The sequence below is a fragment of the Sparus aurata genome, chromosome 11 (assembly GCF_900880675.1).
Source record: "Sparus aurata chromosome 11, fSpaAur1.1, whole genome shotgun sequence".
NCBI classification, from domain to species: Eukaryota; Metazoa; Chordata; class Actinopteri; order Spariformes; family Sparidae; genus Sparus; species Sparus aurata.
In genome coordinates, this window is record NC_044197.1 from 32,489,955 (window position 1) to 32,504,556 (window position 14,602).

Genomic DNA, 14,602 nt, shown 5'->3' on the forward strand with positions numbered 1-14,602 from the left:
TTTTCCTACTTGGATTTTATGTTTTTTTTTCTGTGAAAACCACAAATATGTTTAACGAACCATTGTTATTACTTATAATGCAAATATAAATTGTTGTTTGCTAAATTTGTGCAAGTTTTTGAAATTTACAAACTTAAATGTCGAATGTCGAATGTCAAATGTCGATGTCGAAGTATCCTTGAGCAAGATACTGAACCCCAAAATTGCTCCTGATGTGCAGTTGGCACCCTGTGTGGCAGCCACTGCCATCAGTGAGGGTACTGCGATGAGCTGGCGACTCATCCAGGGTGTACCCTGGTCTTCGCCCATCGAGTAACTGGATTTGGCCCCAGTAACCCCGCAACCCCCTTTAAATTAAAAAAAAAAAACAATAATAATAATAATTAAAAAAAGGGGTGATAAAGCGGTAACATCCCCGCGACCCTGATGGAAAAAGCGGAAAAGAAAATGGAACGGAACAAACTTATATGTAACTATTTACATTTAAATTCAAGCAATGCCTCAGGCTCAGGTCTGCCTGAGCTCCTTACAGCTGAATGAAGAGCTGCACTGCCTGCTCCACATTCTGTCTCCTCACTGTTTTGACTCATTAAACAAAACAACGACTCCACTACACACTAAACACACTACACAAAACACTACATAACACACTAACTATACACTCCAAACATGCTAAATGTCACAACTCTCTCAACTCTCTAAACTCACTATTTCTATCGCTGTCTATCACCGTCGCTGTCACTCTTTTGCCGCCATCCCACAACTTCCCCCTGTTCCTCAGCAACCAAATCATGTGGTTTGCCATATAACTGTGTGATTGGTTGGTGTGGCGCCTTTTTCTTACCAATAGGAAAGGGGGTGTCACAGGTTTTTTTGCTTGCAAAAGCCTGTTTTTATCATTTCTTCCTGCACCAAACGCACAGCAAACGTGACGGCAATGTTAGCGAAAACGCGTGCCGAACATTATTTATCGTAAGTCCGGTTTATTTGGCCTATCAACACAACAGTTAAAAACTGGTATATAGTTTGAAGGCCGCTCCAACACATAAGTCAGAACTGGGACTCACTCCGTCTTGCTGATACGTCATCTTAAATTGCTCATGTGATTTTGACGCGGCGGCACGTCAATCAACCTCAGAGGGTTACCACTTGCTGGTCAAGCACACAGCTGATGCCGATAGGCCTCCTCCCCCTTGCCGAAGACAGCACACACTGGATAGTTTGCAATGGAGATGCCTGAACAACTCTACAGGAGACGTAGTTTCAGCTAAACTGGCTTGCAGGCAAACATCATTTAGTTAACCTTTACAAGTGTATTCACCCGTTTCTTCAGAAGCCCATGGGTGCTGCCATGATAGATAACTACTTCCGCAAACTGAAGGTTTTTCAGAAACCTCTTGTTATAACATCAACAACTTCGACAAACATGTCCGTGCCCTGTGCCCTGCAGGCCATGCTGAGGAAGGAGGAACTGAGATTAGCGTGGCTCGCAGTTTAAAACTAAAATATCCTTCGAAGACAGTGTATGTTTGCTCCTTCCACTTCGTCGATATGTCATGACTTTTTAAAACATCTGTACTGTGTATCTACCTCTGATTTTTGTCCATTTTGTCACTTTCTTTCTGTTAAAAGCCAGTTTTGAGAGCAACGTGACAGCTAAGCTTGCGTAAACACAGAGTTTAAACAGTTCAACCGGAAGAGCATAACTGACTACCGCTATGAACCATGGGTAAACTCGCAAAGTCAGGAATAAGGTGAATAGTTGGACACTACATGCACACATTGTGATTGAGTTTGCCATGTTATGCTTTCAGAATATTTTTTGAGCATGAAGAACCTTTGAGGTTATTCTGTAGAACAGTGGTCCCCAACCACCGGGCTGCGGACCAGTACTGGTCATTTTGGCAAGATTATTAAAAACTTGTGCGATGACGATGGACAATCATGGGATTAATCGCAATTAAATATTCTAATTGATTGACAGCCCTAAATATCATATTTGGGATGTTTTTATTAGTATTTTGGAGTGTCTCTCCCCTGTTTCATTTGTTGGTGCTTTTTACAGGGAATGGGAGGAGCTCATGTTGTTACTGAATTACTGAATACATTATTCTAAGGACAATAGAGCCCTCAATGTCCAAATCAGCGGGTCATGTTTAGGTTGGTGGTGGGTTCAGATGAAGCTACAGGTGGCTGTCTACAAGCACAATGCAGTTCTGATAAACAGCCTCACCTTGCATAGAGGTGGACATCGTTCTGCTCTGGACGCTGGGGCTGATGGGTCCTCCCCCCTTGCTGGTGAAAGCTTGAACTCTGATGTCGTAGGTTGTGTCAGGCTGCAAACCTTTGATTGTCATCTGTGTTTCTGTTGTACTGTTGGTATTGTTGTGCTGACTGTTTATATCTCGATACATTACCACATACTTGACAATCTTTCCATTCCTCTCAGCCAAAGAAGGGGGGTCCCAGGCCAGCCTAGTGGAGGTAGCAGTCAGGCCTACCACACTCAGATTCTGGGGGTAGCTGCCAGGAATGTCTTCAGGGGTGCTGATCTCCTTCACATACTCCTCCCCGTTGCCTGCTCGGTTTTTGGCACATAGCTTAAAGATGTAGGAAGCCCCCTTGTGGAGACCTGTGACTGTGAAATGGTCATCTGTTTGTCTGAAGTCTTTGATCATGAAAGCTTCCTCCTCTGCTCTCTTGTATTGCAGCTGATATCCCACATGCTCCCCCGCTATCTCCTTAGGGGGCTGCCACTGGATCAGAGCAGTGTTTCCTATGGTGGTGCTGATCATCATAGTGGGCTTGCCAGGCACTAGAAGATAGGAAACACTCTCACATTCCCATATCTTGATTACTTGAAAACTCCTGTATGATCAAACTTATTAAACACTCTATAACTCTCAACGCATTAACATCCTTGCTATACAGCTATTGATATCATGTTAGCATTTTCACCACTTTCTAATTCAGTTTTTCCCATTTATTAATCAGACTCTGGCTGAAAAATCATGAAATGAATGCCAAGTTTTTCAACAGTAACCTCAACTATACAGACAAGACAACATATGGTTATGATGGCACTCACAGGCACTCATAATTTTGAAACAAGACATGGTTATCTGGTCTCTCATTCAATACCTAGTTACAAGTCAGGACTATGATATTGAGTATTGACTATAGCTGGGTGGAACATGCACTGGATCCCATAGTGTGAGGTCCATCCACCATAGTCTTACGGATTCCTGTAGGAAACACTGTTTATTATAGTACTTTCTTAGTTTATAAAATGGGAGATATTTTCAGAAGATTTCATGATAAAGGTAAGGTCATAAAATTGGCTGCATACATTGCACTCACTTTTGATGAGATCTTTCAATGTGGTGACATCTTTAAAAATAGGTCAGATGTGGCTACAAGCTTGGACAGTCATATAGGTCAGCAACAGCATTTTAGCTACTTCTTTATTTGTAGATGAAACCGAAACTAAATGCCTTGAACAATGTCTTATTTACAACATATTAACATAAAATTGTACGACCTTCTATCATGCAAAAGTTTGGCACACCACCGCAGTTGAGACAATGAAAGGTCTAAGTGTTTAGCGATGTGCAGCATTATTTTCTCCATAGCACAAGCTTCACCTCAGCATTCTGGTGAGGTATAAAGTTAATTGCACAGTTGTGTTACTGTCACGATCAGGAATAAAATGCAAACTATCACCTGCTGCTGAAAGAAAATTGGTCAAGATGGTGATTAGCCCTCACATTTCCCAATGTTATTATAACTTGATGCACTGTTTCAAATGCAACTCATTTGTCTACAGAAGCAGATGGTGAACCACATGACTGTTTGGCTGCAATTGCAGAAATCTGCTTTCTAAGACCTAATTTAAATACAGCACCCTTAATACATGTTTATGTGATTTTAATGTTGTTGGTCTCTAACCTTTTGGAATCTTACTTCCACAGCACCATATCCCTAAGCCTATGTCCTCCCATGGACAAAGGCTGGGCCTAAGGGGGGCAGAATTTAATGATTCTATGCTGAATTATTGTATTAATCGTTCTAACATTAATATATCTCTATCTATCAATGCACAGGTGAAAGCAGCCCTACAAATCCCACTGCAAGGACAATGGCATTTGTTGCAGCCTATAGATCGGGTGGTGAAAGATTGTATGAGACAGAATTGGTGAAAGCCACGCTGGATGGGACCGTTCCTGATCTAATTGGGGACTAATTCCGCTGTGAAAGTAGCTGCGAGAGCCATGTGGATTCATGCCAGTAACTGCACGAAGGCCCCAGTGTTATTGGACCACAGGCTCACCGCTGAGGGCACTACTGAAGAGGATGACAAGAGCAACTGCTAGCTTATCAGACTCAAACACTACATGCAAAGAAATGGAGCCAGTGAGAAATGCGTGGCATCTGTTCAGGAGAACAGGGTATGGAATGTAAGGCCCTCTCTGCTTCAGTATCTTTATGAGATTCCCTTAGAGCTGATGATGTCAGAAACAGAAATGTATGGTATTCTTTTCTTAGGCATCTAGCTAAACAATCCAAAGGGGATACCTGGGCAATTTTGGCTATACAGGGTTAGTAACCTTAATATATAACCTATACACTCTCTGAATTTGCTAAATAATCTATTAAAGGTGTTCAATTTGCTTTCAGATCATCACATTGCTTAACTTTGTTGGAACATGAAATTTAAAATTTAATGGCTAAAACTGGGGGATTATGTGTAAGTTTGAACTTGACAAGGGAAGCTTGCATAAATTAATTACAGGCAATAAAGATAGCATTAGAAGTGAAATAACTGCTCTTGAAAAAGTCAGTGATGCCTTTGGACCTTCAGATTCTGCAGGCTATAGTTTTAACAAATGGCTGCATGATAAACTTGGTACATGGTGTCCAGATATGGTTCAATTCATGACATGTATGAAATCTCTGATATATATATGGACAAGTGGTTTTGTAGAAGGTAATGCTGAGCAGTATTTTCAACTCTACATCACTGATCCTGATGAGGAGGAATGTCCTATCTAAGAGGAATGGGGACAGTTTCTCAACCAGTGAGCAATTGTATCATCTGGCTGAACAAAACAGGCCTATGTAAGATTTTGATAAATATTTGCTTTATGTTTGCAGAATACTTTGCTTAAATATGATTAGATTTGTGATTTACAAATTAATGAAAGGGGGGAATGTGAGGAAAATCTCAAATATCCCTTTTTAGGCATTCACATATGTCCTTCAGCGCATGGAATCGGTTGTGAATTCAGGGGGCAATCCTACATTATTCCACAGTCTTTAGATATTGTGGACATTATTCAAAGCCGCATTTGGCTTCAGCTGGTCAACAGGGAGCATTCACAACCGCCTTCTCTAGTTTTGATATGTTGTTCTTACATATGAAACTTAACAATATAGATACAACAATATTATTTATGTAAAGGGAAATCTTGTGTCTGTTGGCTTCAGACGTGAGCTCTGTCTTAGGATAAACCTCTGGTTGCATAATATGAATGGATGTATTGTATATGGTATAGCATGCATTGAAAACTAACATAACAGGAACTCAGTTAAGAAGGTCATCCCAAAGGGAGTTTGCGAAGCCTCTTATGAGTACATATGTTCTGAAAATAGGATGATGTATGATGCACAGCAATGGTTGATGTATGACACACAACAGTGGTTGAAGTGTAAAGGAAGATTTATGTTTATCTTGAGGTAGATGTGGAAATGATGGGAATGTTGTTTTGAGCGAGATCACGTGTAATCTTGTGACTGCTACAATTATAAGTATTGTTTTCTGCCTCTCTTCAGTCATCATGTATGCGCTGCGGTGTGTTGCTTGCAAGCAATAAAGAACTTCTAGACTAGAAAATAAATATTGTGTCAATATTGGTATTTTGACCAACTCCTATCTGCACTAGAGAGGCGACTGATTTTCGGTTGCCACGACAAATAGTCAAGAGTCGATCAAGAACCACCAAAAAGCAAGTCTGCAATGAATCATGCCAGTCCAACAATCATAACGTTACATTTGGCATACATCCAACGGTACCCGTGAAGCTGACCAGAGTATTGCAGTTGGTTGCTAATGAATTCAACCAGGACCACGAGGTCAGTGTAACGTTACGCTTTGCAAGGAAAGAGTCCCTTTGCATTTAGTAGTCTCTTTAGATGTCTCTCACTTATGAGAAAACTGTGTCTACTGCCAAGCACTGATTTAATGTCTTTATATTTGAGGCCAATCTCAAAATAAAACTCTATAAACCTATCCCACCGGTGTGTGCACGCTCCGTTTTTGTATTTGTTTGTTTTTTTCGGTTTCCTGACCTGGAAATACAAGTTTGCTAACAATGGCTAACATTGCCAAAAGAAGCATAGTCATACTGAAACACATAAGGCTTTCTGTGCAAGGCTATGTTTATTGCTTTTGAGTTCACCTTTCATTTGATTTTATGTGTTATTCCTTTTTTCAAGATATACTTGGCCTTATTACATCTGACCACTGATTGCATTATTTTCGTTTTACATTGGCGATGGATGCCACTGTAATTTCACATAATAAGGATTTTTATTTATTTATTTTTTGCGTTCCCTAACAGGTAGATGCAACACATGTTAATATACTCAGCACACACCTGCTCCTGTGGTGGTGACCACCCTGGCCTTGCTGCGAGCACCATCACCCTTGGTAGTGTACGCAGCAACAGTCACAGAGTAGGTCGTCTCAGGGAGCAGACCTGTTAAAATGGCATCCTGCGTGGCATAGAAGTACACAGAACAAGAACAATGGAGGGAGGTAGAGAGGGGAAGGGAGGGAAAGAGAGACAAAACAGATATTAAGAAATAGTGAAAGAGAAGGGAAAGACAGAGCAATGTGCAATGTTCAGGTTAAGACTATGATCTCAGAGAATTGATATGCTGTCAGCAAGGTTACTGCACCAGGTCAAGTCAAGTGTACACAACAATGCACGACATTTTCAACAGGCCTAAGGCTTTTAAATTGCTGCTTCATGTTAGAAGTCAAGTGAGTCATGCTCTAAACAATATTTAAATGGTTCCTCTTCAGCTAATCTAAAAACATGTAAAGAGAGAAAATAAGTTGGAGCATAAAGACATATTTCCCTCCTTCCTTTCTGCTCTGAGTACAAGTTAAAGATAACAAAGAAATGTGCCCTGTGAAACTACTCTTAATGTCTTATTATTTTAATCTGCTAGTATCAATTTTTACTTTTGTTGCCAAGGACTTTCATTCATTTGGAAAGAGAAAAAAATCTATTCACGCTGTCATCAGTATTTTTTAAATGCCTGTCAGTGGGGATACATTCTAGACCTGAACAGATAAAACATTTTATATTAAGCTTTGAAATATCACCCTATGGGAAAAGAAAGTCTGGTTTAACAGGAGCCAATCAATTGGCAGTGACCTCTGGTACAAATGATGCGGTACTCCATCTCCCACCCGCTTCAACCTTCATCGCCAGCAGGGGGGTTCCACTAACGTTGGGGACAACTCTGCTACAAAAATGTATTAGCTGTTAACACACTGTGCTTATTCATCCCCATTGAGCCAATCACTCAGAGGGTGGACATTTCTGACAGTTACATCAATGAAGTTTTAACCACTGTCACGTTAAGGTTTGCGGGGTCCTCAGTGGTTCCCAGCACCAGTGGTGCAGGGGACAATACATCAGAAACTAAGAGAATGTTGTGTGGATTTTCTTCAGAATCTTAACAATAACAGTTGAATTCTTGGGAATTTTACTAATTTTTAGATTCCTGTAATCAAAATAATAGGGAGGAAGAAAACTTGTACCAGGGTTTTACGAAGAAGAGTTCAAATCAGCAAAGTGATGTCACAACTAGCATCTTCAGGTCTTGCTAAACATACACATGTTATTTTGGTGAATAAAGTTGAAAAAAAATGGCTGTAAAAATCATGTTTAAAAGTCACAATATATTTGTTTGTAACTTTACATGGCAGGCAATGGGTAGCTGAAGAGCTGAATTGGTTAAAGGCTGAAATTTGGCATTGGAATTTGACAGAATTTGCCTGGATGGGCACATTAGGTTAAAAACAATTCCAATGTCAGAATTAAATAAGAGACCATCTTGCGATGGGAACACACCAGCCAAATAATATTTTGAGACCAAACCTATCTTCAACTTGACCTTCATTTTGATCTCAACTACACACAGTTTCATGGCTGCAGCTTGCAGGGCTATGTTGATGAAGGTTCTCAGTCATCCAGGTCATAGTAATTCTAAGTGCTGTTTCCTTGGCAACTAGACTGGTTTCAATTTCTTGAAGATGTTTCACCTCTCATCCAAGTAGCTTCGTCAGTTCTAACTAACTGTAGGGGAGTTCCCTACAGAGTCTTTATGGACAAGTGTGAGCTCTGAGTTTCAGAGTCGTTAGGGCCACTTTAACGTCATAGACTTAGTCAGCCTTCATGTGGGTTGCTAGGGCTAAGTGAGTGGGTTAGGGTTAGGGGTTAGGGCGTGAACTCAGTACTGCATTGTAGGTGGGTGATAAGTAATGTCATATGCCACCCCCTCTGTACAAAGACAGCCATTCATGTTTGCAATAGATGGAGTCTTTTACTCCTCTTTCAAACCATCTATATTCTCTGGCCAAGATGTTCACATTGTCTTCCTCAAAAGAATAATTTTTCTCCTTCAGATGTAATTGGACAGCATAGTGTTGACCTGAGGAGTTGGCCCTTCTGTGCTGTGCCATTCGTTTATGAAATATTATGTGACACAATGTTGGATGTTACTTAACGGTCTAATAATAATAATAACAATAATACATTTTATTTGAAGGCGCCTCTCTGGGCACTCGAGGAACACCATACAATACATAATTAAAAGGAATAGTAAAAGAAAAATAGAGAAAAAAGAAAACAGACAGAGAAGGACAATGTGGACAATTAAGTGGGGTATGCATTCTAAAAAGGTGAGTTTTTAGTCTTGATTTGAAGAGGGGGAGAGAGTCCAGGTTCCTGATGTCCGGTGGCAGTGAGTGTCAGAGTATGGAAGTTAAATCCTGTCATTAATCAAGAGCATAGATTTTCAGTTTGAGAGCATGATTTCATTCCTTTTCAGTGACACAGCTCTTTCGCGTGCTCAGATTTTTTCTCCTCATGCTCACATTTTGTTCTTGCATTTAAATTTCTTCTGCTCTCTTTCAAAATGTCAGCTTGAACTCAAAAATCACATGCCCGTGTTCACATTTCTCCTTCTTGCACACAAAAATTTCGCTCGCATTCAAATGTGCCCTCTGCGCGCTCAGATCTAAAGTGCACGCGCTCAGAACACACACCTGCTCACAGGTCAAGTTCTGCTCTCGGATCTCTCCTCTGCTCACGGATTTTTCTTGTGTATCAACACTGTCAACCAATAGAAGGCCGGCTACTGTTGACCAATCAGATTACACCCGCTTCTTTGCGGGGCGGGCACTCTTTCTACCGGGTTTATCTACTTCCGCCCTCCAGGCTGTTAAATGTGGTGGTTGCCTTTATTTTTTGACGACCTTTGGAATAAAATATCAGTTAATCAATACACGAGCGCCCGTGCTTTTCATTACAGTAGCTACATCAACATAAAGTAGAACAATAGCTGCTGTACTTTCGCCATATTAGCCAGCTGCCCAGGCAGCGGGATATATCTTATATAGTATAAATACTGCAGAGTAGTTATGATCGGGATGATAGTACAGCGGTTAAGAATATCGTTTGATGATGATTTTTGCTTCATGGGACGCTGGTTCGCATCCCGGCCCGGCGTATAGAGCTGGGTGTAAATGTACTTTATATAATAGCCGAGTTTCAATTAACCGCAGGGTCCACTTTAAACGCCAGGTGCAGGTGTATATTTTGATAAATAACCGCAGGTTCCAAATAAATGCCGGGTCTAATTCATTTATTTTTTTTAATCAAGGAAGAAGACGTGACCACTGACACTGCACGTTTTTCCAACTGCAATGAACCAGCTTTGGGGGGGGGGGCAGCTTGCAAAGGGTTGAGAACCCCTGCAGTAGTAGAATCCGTGTAATGAAAAACGGATGAATGAAAAATACGCTATGATGATAGCGTATTTATCATCATAGTGTCATTACATAATTTTTCATTACACGAGCGAGGGAGCCGGCCGAGCCGGGATGCGAACCAGCGTCTCATGAAGCAAAAATCATTATGAAACGAACATTTAAACCACTGTACTATCATCACAATCTTCCCTAACTCGCAGTATTTATACTATATAAGATATATCCCGCTGCCTGGGCAGCTGGCTAATATGGCGAAAGTACAGCAGCTATTGTTCTACTTTATGTTGATGTAGCTACTGTAATGAAAAGCACGGGCGCTCGTGTATTGATTAACTGATATTTTATTCCAAAGGTCGTCAAAAAATAAAGGCAACCACCACATTTAACAGCCTGGAGGGCGGAAGTAGATAAACCCGGTAGAAAGAGTGCCCGCCCCGCAAAGAAGCGGGTGTAATCTGATTGGTCAACAGTAGCCGGCCTTCTATTGGTTGACAGTGTTGATACACAAGAAAAATCCGTGAGCAGAGGAGAGATCCGAGAGCAGAACTTGACCTGTGAGCAGGTGTGTGTTCTGAGCGCGTGCACTTTAGATCTGAGCGTGCAGAGGGCACATTTGAATGCGAGCGAAATTTTTGTGTGCAAGAAGGAGAAATGTGAACACGGGCATGTGATTTTTGAGTTCAAGCTGACATTTTGAAAGAGAGCAGAAGAAATTTAAATGCAAGAACAAAATGTGAGCATGAGGAGAAAAAATCTGAGCACGCGAAGGAGCTGTGTCACTGAAAAGGAATGAAATCATGCTCTCAAACTGAAAATCTATGCTCTTGATTAATGACAGGATTTAACTTCCATACCAGAGTCGGGGGGCAGAGTGGCTGAAAACCCTTCTCCCTATGGTGACAAGGTGGGCGGGAGGGACAGAGAGGTGGACAGAGGAGGCAGATCTGAGGGAACGGGAAGGGGTTGAAATGTGGAGGAGTTCGGACAGGTAAGGAGGGGAAAGGTTATGGAGGGCGTTGAATGTAAACAGGAGGATTTTGAAGTCTATACGGAGTTTGACTGGGAGCCAGTGGGGTTGCTGCAAAACAGGGGTAATGTGGTGAATGGAGGGGGTTCTGGTGATGATCCGAGCTGCAGAGTTCTGAACCATTGAAAGTTTATGTTTGTATTTGTGAGGTAGACCAAAGAGAAGGGAGTTACAGTAATCAATGCTGGAGGTGACAAGGCTGTGTACAAGAATGGCAGTGGAGTGGGGAGAGAGGGAGGGGCGGAGGCGTTTGATGTTGCGTAGATGGAAATAGGCAGACCGGGTGATGTTATTGATATGTGATTGGAAGGATAATGTGCTGTCAAGGATCACACCCAGACCAGAGTCCTGCACGGGTCTTATTTTGCAAACCCGTACCCGCCCGTACCCGTCGTACTTAAAACCGCATCCGACCCGTTTCCCGACAGTAGCACAAATTACATTCCGCACCCGAGCCGACCCGCTATAAATTGATACCGACGCCCGACCCGCACCCGAAGCAAAATTAGACTGACGCAATTTTTAAAAATGAAAGTAAGCCAGCATGGGGAATGGGAGTTCTGGGAGGGCGCAAGCACGCATGAATGAGCTCATACGAAATATACCGTACATGCTTATCATTTTGAAATGCAGGCATATTTTTGTAGATGTGTCGCTAATGATTTTTTTTTTTTTTGCACCTGATGCCATGAAAATGACAATCGCAAAACCCGACCCGCGCTCTCTAGGCGTCCGACCCGATCCGCACCCGCGTCCGACACAGGACATTATTTTTCACCCGTTTCATCCAAATTGTGCGGGTCACCCGTCGGGCACCCGCGGGTACCCGAACCCGTGCAGGACTCTGACCCAGACTCTTAACCTGAGGGGAGGGGGAGACAGAGGAGTGGTCGATGGTGAGGGAAAAACTGTCAGCTTTTGAAAGGGTTGATTTAGTAGCAATAAGATGAAATTCAGTTTTATCACTGTTTAGTTTGAGGAAGTTGGAGGAGAACCATGATTTGAGTTCAGTGAAGCAGTCTAAAGACAAAACAACTTCTCCACTTGTCTGTTTACTGAAACATACAGTATCTTTAGTTTAACCAGTCCCTCCAGAAAAACGCGATTATGCGATTGGCTGATTATGCATTGAATTATGCAAAGTCCGCATATTTATGAAGGGGGCTGCATTTTTTCAAATACACCGCACTTTCGCCGCACAAATTGCCGATTTCCGCGCAAAATATGCAGGGCTTGCATGATTTCATAATCCCCGCATATTCGTTGCAAAAAAGTCACATATATCTCAGCAGAAAGTTGAAAAATGTTGCGCTTACTTTACTCAAGAGCAGCCATTTTCCCCTGTGCCATGGGAACTATATGAAGTGACGTAATTACGCGACGTGAACATCATCAAAAGCTGCAAACCCGGGATTTTAGGTCCATTGTGTTAATACAGTATGTCAAAATAAAAAAAATAACATGTACCTTCCAGGAAGGACAGGGTTAGGACAGGGGGAGTGGTTGAAGAACTACAGCAAATGGAAGAATTGGGTGTGATAGCGAGACAGACTGAGCTAACCGAGTGTGTTAGCAGTATAGTAAAACTTGTCACACCCAGGAAAATCTGCATCCATAAGGATCCAAAAGACTTAAACCAAGCAATTAAGCAAGAACACTCCCCACCGCAGACTGTTGAGGAAGAAGTTTCCTGCAGGGCCAAATGCAATGTACTTGTATGTACTAGATGCTAATCAGGGCTTTTGGTGAATAAAACTTGATGATGAAAGTTCCTTGTTGTGCACCTATATCTCCCCCATAGGAAGATACAGGTTCCTATGACTCCCATTTGGGATTTCATTGGCACCAGAGGTCTATTATAGGGCGGCTGCTCAGATGATTGAAGATCTGGATTGTGCTAGAAACATCATTGATGACTTCCTTGTTTGGGGAGTCTTAAAAGAGGAGCTTGACCACAGGCTTAAAAGGTTGTTGGACAAAGCATGTGAATACAATCCCAAACTTACCAAAAAAAGTGCTTTATCAGAACAGAGTTGCACTGCAACCACAGTTTAATGATCTAAAGCCATTACTGGGTAAATTATTCAGCAAACTATTCTATTAATTATGCTATTGCACATATTTAAGACACGAGTTACAGGAGAAGTAGCTGAACGCATTGATGTAGCTTATTTTGTAGAATCAAAAATAAGAGAATAACTGCAGGTTCGAAAACTTGTATTGTCTGCTTTCCTCCATACATTTAGGTTCAAAATTAACATCGAAAGCTTATGAAGGAATTTGCAGGAGTGCCTGTGGCTTTGCGTGTACAGCCAAAAGTGTAAGTAAATTAGCAAATCAGCTGAAAGAAGACATGAGGTTCTCCATTTATAAGTTTTAATTGTGTATGAGAATTGAAAATTATAGAAAAGGGGGAATAAAAAAAGAAGAGTAGATGGTGCCTTGCATGGCAGCCCCTGCCACCAGTGTATGAATGTGTGTGTGGGTGAATGCTGGCTTGTGTTGTAAACATTTGAGTAGTAACTAAACTAGAAAAATGCTTCATGAGTACAGTCCTTTTACAAATTGACATTTGTCAAGGAATAGCTTTTGCCAGCGACTACGGGGATTTAAACCAAACTCCCCATCTTTTAGTCAGTCATTGTTCCCGCATAGTTAGATAAACACAACACCTGTTTAACCTGTTATGGGTCTCTTTAGACAAAATGTGACAGTACCTGAGCTTCAGGAAGGGGCACGTCCATAATGACTGGATGGCCATGAGGTTCCCCATTCTCTAGCCGGGTGTACACCAGCTGGTAGCCTCTGATCTGTCCATGCTGCTTCACAGACAGTGGAGGCTTCCAGGTCACCCTGAGGGCAGTGGAGTTGAGGGCATCTGCCTCCACTTTCCTGGGAGGAGCAACAGGCACTGCAGCACAACACAACTTAAAATTACAATTGCGTCTACCTTTTGTTCACAACTACCATTCACTCACAGTCATATTGCGCGGTTAATTTCCGGCTCAATGGATACCACTGAACATAGTTTTAACAAGAATGTCTTGTTCAAATGTTTTACCCTGACCTTGCAACTCTCAACAGAGATGAGATATAAGCAAGATGTCTCAAATGACTAGAAACAGAGATCCAGAATACATTAAACTTGTTTTAAAAAGTCTTCACAACTAGATCATTGGTATGTGTCAAATAGTGAACAGAGTTTTTGTGACATCACCTTTCACCTTCCGGTTTAGTAAGGAACTAGATATTAATATATCTATAGTATAAGTATAGTAAGAGACATTTTTAAAGTTTATTTTGTTTTGTTTCAATTTATGCTTGTATACATCTCCAAGCTGAAAGTGTAGGGGCTATCAGACTATTGCCTCTTGACAGTAAAAAAGTGGTATCATATGACAGGACTAGCTGGTTAGCATGCTAACTTTAGTAGATGTGTCTGCAATACAGTATAGATTTCTTTGAAATAATATCAACTGTTGTTTCTTCACATTCTGTCGATAATG

The 14,602-nt window shown here is 41.5% G+C and overlaps 1 protein-coding gene across 17 annotated transcripts in view; it reads right to left on the reverse strand.

The window, feature by feature from the left end:
- LOC115591711 (receptor-type tyrosine-protein phosphatase F-like) overlaps positions 1 to 14,602 on the reverse strand; it is a 309,359-nt gene that overhangs the window by 165,053 nt on the left and 129,704 nt on the right. For all 17 annotated transcript variants that reach the window (XR_003985993.1, XR_003985994.1, XR_003985995.1 and 14 more), the window contains 3 exons: positions 13,814 to 14,007; positions 6,657 to 6,774; positions 2,234 to 2,815 (listed from right to left, as the gene is read on the reverse strand). Coding sequence is in view for 13 of the 17 variants with exons in the window: in XM_030433937.1 (XP_030289797.1) it covers positions 2,234 to 2,815; positions 6,657 to 6,774; positions 13,814 to 14,007 (894 nt within the window). In the remaining 4 variants the exon portion in view is untranslated. The remainder of the gene's footprint in view (positions 1 to 2,233; positions 2,816 to 6,656; positions 6,775 to 13,813; positions 14,008 to 14,602) is intronic.